General features: G+C 37.8%; 1 protein-coding gene across 1 annotated transcript in view; it reads right to left on the bottom strand.

The window, feature by feature from the left end:
• mazb (MYC-associated zinc finger protein b (purine-binding transcription factor)) overlaps positions 1 to 4,055 on the bottom strand; it is an 11,671-nt gene extending 7,616 nt beyond the window's left edge. Inside the window, exons 1-3 of the mRNA XM_077224663.1 lie at positions 3,272 to 4,055; positions 2,937 to 3,087; positions 596 to 969 (exon numbers count right to left, since the gene is read on the bottom strand). Coding sequence (XP_077080778.1) covers positions 596 to 969; positions 2,937 to 3,087; positions 3,272 to 3,304 — 558 coding nt within the window. The 5' untranslated portion in view covers positions 3,305 to 4,055. The remainder of the gene's footprint in view (positions 1 to 595; positions 970 to 2,936; positions 3,088 to 3,271) is intronic.
• Between the last annotated feature and the right edge of the window lie 3,164 nt (positions 4,056 to 7,219).

Raw genomic sequence — 7,219 nt, 5'->3', positions numbered from 1 at the left:
GTACCCATCTATCTTTTATTTTGACTGTTTTTCCAGCTGCCAGTCTCAGAGTGAAGCACTTCACAGTGTACTGTAAATCACTCTTACATATAAACGACAGTGTGTCATTTTATTACGCAAAATACAATTAATTTAAATAAAATCTCATTTTGAGTAATTGGGATGTTACCTAAAAAATTTACAGATTTATTTGATAATATTAATAATTTTTTTGCCTTAAGCTAAAATAAATCAAGAAAAATATATAAAATGTTACAAATCAAAAGAGAAGTAATCATTATTTCTCTTTTATATCTAACACAGAATGTTTCCGTTTAAATGTCAGCTACCAAGCTTTTGAATTTTTATAATTGAATTATTATATTTATTATTGTGTGGAGAACTCCAATAAGTTTTAGTTTTCCCTGAGCATGGGAATTATAAAACATAGTCTGCAAAGCTTTGTGCGGCCAAGGCTTGGATAAGTTTAGCTTCTACATATGAACAAAGCAACTGTATATTAAATTGATCACAACATTATGTGATTTAATGTATGCCACTGAACGCAGTATCTGAGAAAAAACACACACACACACACATAAAAACGGATGCCCACCTGTACAGGCTCCCCTGTTGCCATGACAACAGCAGCCGGAGGAGGGAGGGCGGTCACAGTGGAAGCCATGCTCTCCATGGTAACATTGTTTCCATCTTGAGTGACCAGGATTTGTGTGTGGGGAAGGGGCAGCACAGCATTAGGGGGCAGCGTTTGGGTTTGCTGTTGGGGTATGGAGAGGTGTAGGAGAGAGAGGGGGACTGTGTGTCTTTCTGCACTCTCTTTGGCCACAGTCTCCTGGCTCTGGGAGCCCCCCTTCATGCGGATGCCGGTGTGGACGGATTGATGACGCCGCAGGTTGTAGCTGTTCTTGAACTGCTTGCTGCAAATTGAGCAGATATGAGCCGCACGGGCCGTCCTGGACACTGGCTTCACTGATGGGATGGAAAGTTTAAAAAAAAGTGTTACTAATCTGTAATAAGACAGTTAAGGTAAAAAAAAAGGTACATTTTCTATTGACAATAGTACAGCGATGCATTAAGTACAGTTCACAAAGAAGTTTTTTAAAAAAACAAGCAGCTTTCAGTTGGTCAAAGATACAAATTAGTGTGGCCAACTTGAACCAATTGCGAAATCTGCATGTGGAAATATTTCACCCTCATAAGAAATTCCTGATCGCACAGATTCCTACTGAAATGACTGGACGTACAATGGTAAATGTGACAGCACCTTTACAAACACCCTTTAACCTACAACTTTAGGGCAGAAAAGGTTCATTATCTATTGTCAATAGTGTAGCGACGTATGAAGCACAGAACTTTTTGACCTACGAATTTGCGTGTCCAACTTGAACTCTGCTTGGTGAAATCTTTCCCAGGTGGATTGGATCCCTGTTTAAAATCAAAATCACGTGGTGTGACCAACTTGAACCCATTGCTAAATCTGCAATTGGACATATTTCACCCTGAAATTCCTGATCCCACAGATTCAGACTAAAAGGACTGGATTTCACCCATGAAAACACAGTACAACGGTAAATGTGAGGACACCTTTACAGACACACTTTTTTTGACCTACGACTTCAGGGCAAAAAAGGTCCATTATATTTTGGCAATAGTAGTAATCTATGAAGCGCTGAACTTTTTGACTTTCCAAAAACTTTAGCAAAATTTTGCAGGCAAAAAAGTTCTAGTGTTGATAGTATAGTGATGTATTAAAGGGATAGTTCACCCAAAAATTTAAATTCTGTCAAGTTATTCTGAAAAGTTATTAAATACATCGTTAAAATAGTCCAAGTGACTACAGTGGCTCAATCTTAAGTTTATCAAGCGGCAAGAATACTTTTTGTGCGCAAAAAAACTAAAATAACGACTTTATTTCAACTATTCATTTCCTTCTCTGTGGGCCTCTAGTCAGTTGACGTAGTGTAATAGCGTAGAGCTACGTCACACGTAGGCTCACTATTAGCCGACGCTGGTCATGTGTGTGATGCGTGTGACGTACAACAACAGAAGCTTACGCTATTATACTAGTGAACTGACTCGAGGCCCACAGAGCTCAAAAAGTCTTCTCGTCGTTTGATAAACTTAAGATTGAGCCACTGTAGTCACTTGGACTATTTTAACAATGTCTTTAATAACTTTTCGGGGAACAAGTGTCAATCCCTTAAGAAGTCTATGGAGGAGTGATCCAGCTCTCAGATTTCATCAAAAATATCTTAATTTGTGTTCCGAAGATGAACGAAGGCCTTACGGGGTTGGAACAACATGAGGGTGAGTAAATACTGACAGAATTTTCATTTTTGGGTGAACTATCCCTTTAAGCACAACTCTCAAAGAAAGTCAGCTTTTTGTTGGTCAAAGCGGCAGATTCATTGCGAAATCTGATTGTGTAAATATTTCACCCTCGTGAGAAATTCCTGTCTGCACGGATTCCTACTGAAATGACTGGATTTTGCTAGCGAAACACTTGAAGTGGATCAAAAAAGTTAATCAAAGTTGTCCTAAGACAAGAACGGTTATTGTTCAAAATGTATAAAGGTTTTGATCCACTTCAAATTTTGACTACTGTATATACGTGTCCACACCTCTAGAAATACTCTTTTTGACCAATGAATTTTGTTGACAACAAAATTCATTCCTCTATACCAATTTCCATCAGTTTCCCCCCATTTCCAGTTTTTTTATGACCGTGTTCCCATTTCTAGAGGTAGGATCTTAAAAATGTCATAACGAAGCTAGATTGTAGGGCCTTCGCTGAAGATAACATGACTATATTCCAGACAGCCGTTCTACTGCACTGCTCTATGTGATCACAGAGGAACTGAGCAACCACAGAAAACCTCCAACCCCTCCCAGCCAGCTTCCTCACTCTTCTCCAATCCTCCCTCCCTCTCACCCACCAGGTACAGGGTCCTCATTGAGAGCAGCGGTGTCCACTGTCGATGGAGGCGGAGCTATGTGCTCGTTGGGCGGGGTTTGAGGCGAGGTCGTGTGGACTGGCAGAAGTTCTGATTGGAGGGTCCCCTCCACTTGGGTCTGGGAAGGTGTGGTCTGGGAAAGAACAATCACAAAGTACTAAGTTTGAATTTAAAACTACAGTGTAGGTAGGTAATAGGTATCACTGAAGTGAACCTCCTCGCAATTTTAATGTAGTAATGTGGTTACAACTTTGTAATAGCATGAATTTCACATCAATGTACATTTATTTATACACACACAAACCGTTAAATCTCACCTGGAAGAGAAAATTGCTCCACGCGGCATCCATTTTGTTCCACAGCGATGAATATTATAATCAACTACACAATCATCAAGATTAATAGCGCACAACTGACATCCTTTCAATCGTCTGTAGTTTGCAAATAGTGTTTAAATGTGTTTTTAAACTACTCCCCCAATTACATATTTAATTAACAGCTTAGATTAAAAGGCAATAATGCACACTATTTAGAGTTTAATTTGCTCCTATCCAAGTTTAACCCGAGACATTACAACAACGTGCTATTTATTCATTTGCATGACTTTAAAATCCGAAACCAATAATGTTATTCCTACACTCTTACAACATGCATTATAAAACAGCAGTTGAGGCATTGAGATGTTAAAAAAAACGGTTATACGTCATGCGCTTGACGCATTTTAAATAGTCAAACTTAAAGGTTGCTGTGTATAAATCAGTGTTTTTTTCCTCGATCCCCCCGACAGGCCAATCGGGTGTTTGTCGAAGCCTCGCAGTAGGATTCAAGCCGTGACCCGGACGAATAACACTCGAGCCCGGCCGCAGCCCGCCGCTCCACCTCGGCGCTTCAATTCACAGGATGTCATCTTTCTTTTTTTATCGCACTCTCTCTCCCTCCCACCCCTGTCTCTTTCTTCCTTTTCTTTTTTAATTCCCCTTTCTTCTACCCCCTCCTCTCCTTTTCCTCTCTCCGCTATGTCCCAGTTGTTCTTAAAGGGATGGATGGCTCTCTCCCCCTCCTATTTCCGTCGGTTTCCTCCTTCCTCTCCGAAAATGAGCCGACAGAAATACAGTAACAGCATCGCGCTGTTGACGTCACATGACTACAGTCTGTTGACCGAGACAAAATGACCTCTAGAGAATCTGCACTGCGTTCATTTATAAAAAAAAAATTGTAAACGAGTTATCTGTTTATTTGCTTGCAGTTTTTTCATGTTGGTTAAAGATACGGTTTGGTTTTTATAACCTTACGAACTCAAAGAGGATGTGTGTATCTATTAATATCTATAGTATACTGTTACAAGCCGAATCCCATATTCACAGGATACATTTTTAGCAATTTTTGCTAATTTATATTAAAAATAGTTGCTTGGAGTTTTTCACTGTTGGTTAAATATTTGGTTTTTATAACTTTACAAATCCAAATAGAATGGGCATGTTTAACTTATTTGTAGCCTATTTAAAAACAACAACAAAAAAACCAAATCAATCAGTACGTACAAAAAGGTAAAGTTGTGGGCATGTGCTTTTTTTAATCAACTTTTTACATTAATTTAGGCTACGTCATTTTATTTTATTTATATTTATAAGATCGTACTTTGTGTCAGTCTTTTGAATGAATGAATGAAAACGCAGTAAGCTCGAGTCTTAAAGGGCACGTCGCAATGACGTATAGGATTTTTCACGGATTTGTTATTGATGCCAGACATCAATGTCGGATAGGCTATAGTGACGATTAGATGTTTGTAAATGTAAAACCTCCAAAGAATTTAGGAATGATTATATTTTTCTATACTGAACAAACTGTGTAAAGAACAAAATAAAAACGAGACAAATCCACGTTAATATCAATTTATTGTCATTTAAATTGTTTCGCGTTTATTTTTCTTCCAGGTGTTTTCTCCATTCAAGCCAGAAACGGCTTGATTTCAGAAATTAATTTTGCAAGAAATGTCCTCTCAGAAAAACCTCCACTTTGACCCAACAACCTGTTTCACAGCCAACACATACATACACAGGTGATAGACAGATAGTCTATCTCTACAATTCACCCCAGACTAACTAGGAGAGCCTCCTTTACCACCATGGATGGATCCAGACTAGTTTGACCTGCCCGTGGACTTGCTTTTGCAATAACATTATAATGGGATCAATGTCAAGATCATGAAGTAACATCAAACCATATCTCACAAACAAGTCAGTCCATTCAATGGTACAATTTCATTGGCCCTCCAAACACTATATCTGACATCCTCAATACATTAGAAGTTCTGCATGCACTGTTTTACTTTAAACCAAGCATAAAGTATTAGGTTATACAGAGAGATATCACAGCTGGTGTTTCTCGTTTGATTTTGGAGTTCATCAAGTTCCACTTGTGTTCTTCTTGGATATCTCTGAATGCATCTGTGAAAACAGCCATGGCGATGCACAGCTGAGTATCTGTTGAATGCTCAAATGCTCTCTTCATTGTCAAACACACTTTGAAGTATCCCACGCGTCCCAAGATCAGAGAACACTTAAACACATTTTTATACACACACAAGCGCACACACACACACACACGTGCACTCAGATTAAATCTAGACAGAAACACAGCTATAGCAGCCGCAACATTTTCCCATAGTTCTTCACATCTTCATTGTAATGAAGAGTCCTCCATATGACGACTTACTGCACGTGCCTGTCTCTGGAGTTTCAGTAAATGCACCCAACCTCTCAACATTCAAAATAATACACAATGATTCAGTTCTTTCCAAAAGATTAGTGATTGTAACTCGTTGTAATTAAATCAAGTCTGTTTTTATTTTCTAGGATATGAATTAAAGGATGCTTACCCAAGTGAATAAGCTAGATCTTCCTTTAAATCATGTCTTTTTTTTGATGTGTTTGTGTACAAAAGTGGCAATATTACCAGACCACATCCCAATCAGTGAATGCATTCACTCAAAATGACTATAAAGCATTGTTAACACACAAGACCAGATTAAGCAATTTTTCTTGCTTTTAAAAAGTACAACCAGATGCTTTGAGAAATTTTAAAAATGTTGTCATGATGACATCAAACATGGTATCATGAGTTACGCCATCCACTCCAGATCCAATTTCTACAATTAAATGTTAGGTCTATTCTGTTCATATGTTATTTTATCAAAATGACAATAGTCATAATTACTATAGAAAACTGTGGACACAATGCTTCAACACTTTAGATACTATATATTTGTATGTATGTATATGTATGTATATATGTATATATATATATATATATATATATATATATATATATATATATATATATATATATATATATATATATATATATATATACACATTAAAAGATCCAATTGGTGGGAGAATTACTCAAAAAGTATATGGCTGCATCCGGAATTGCATACACTTAAAGTAAGTTCTCCTTTTAGATAAGTAACTTCACAACTATTTTTTAAACAAAAATTTAAGAATGTTATTCGGAAGTACTACATTTGTCATGTGACCAAACAGCATCAGTTGCGTCCGTTCACTCCCATTCCCAAATCCTCTCCCGTGGCCTCATGGGATAGTAAAGTGTCCATCATACGGAAGTAGTACTGTTTTATGAATACTCTGAATTCGGACATACTACTATGGCCACGTTCTGTTTTTCACCTAATATATTAGGGAAGTATGCAATTTTGGATGCAGCGAATTTTGTAAAGGTAGGTTCGGTCACATTTACCATTGCAAGACGAAATTTCACAGGCGAAAAACGAGTCATTCTAATAGGAATCAGCGCTTTAAGGAGTTTCGCATAAAGCAAAAAAAAAGTAAGGCGACAAATTTCCACACGTAGTGCTGACCAACAGAAAGCTGCTTAGTTTGAAAGTGACTTCTGTGTGAGCAGTGCTTCATACATCGTAAGTTCGTAACGCTATTGACAACAGACATCCACCCTTTTTTTATCCGTGAAATTTCCCTGAAACTGCTAACGTGACCGCACCTTTACATCTCAAATGTGACTGGATAACATATGAATACAAATGTATTTACTACATTAATCTCATGCATTGGAGCAACTCCCATAGATGTAAATGTATTCATAAAGTCTGACTGAAAACTTTATAAACATTCTGTGTTCATACTATAGTGTGTGCATGTACAAATACTCCCCATCACACTAAAGAAGTTGCGCAACATCCCTTTAAGATGTCTAGAAGGCAGTGGTGATTTTCCAAGCCAGTTTCC

The sequence above is a fragment of the Siphateles boraxobius genome, unplaced genomic scaffold, assembly GCF_051911475.1.
Source record: "Siphateles boraxobius isolate OS27281-9 unplaced genomic scaffold, OSU_SipBor_1 90, whole genome shotgun sequence".
NCBI classification, from domain to species: domain Eukaryota; kingdom Metazoa; phylum Chordata; class Actinopteri; order Cypriniformes; family Leuciscidae; genus Siphateles; species Siphateles boraxobius.
The sequence above is the reverse complement of the archived record's forward strand: the minus strand, read 5'-3'. Positions and strand labels throughout refer to the sequence as shown.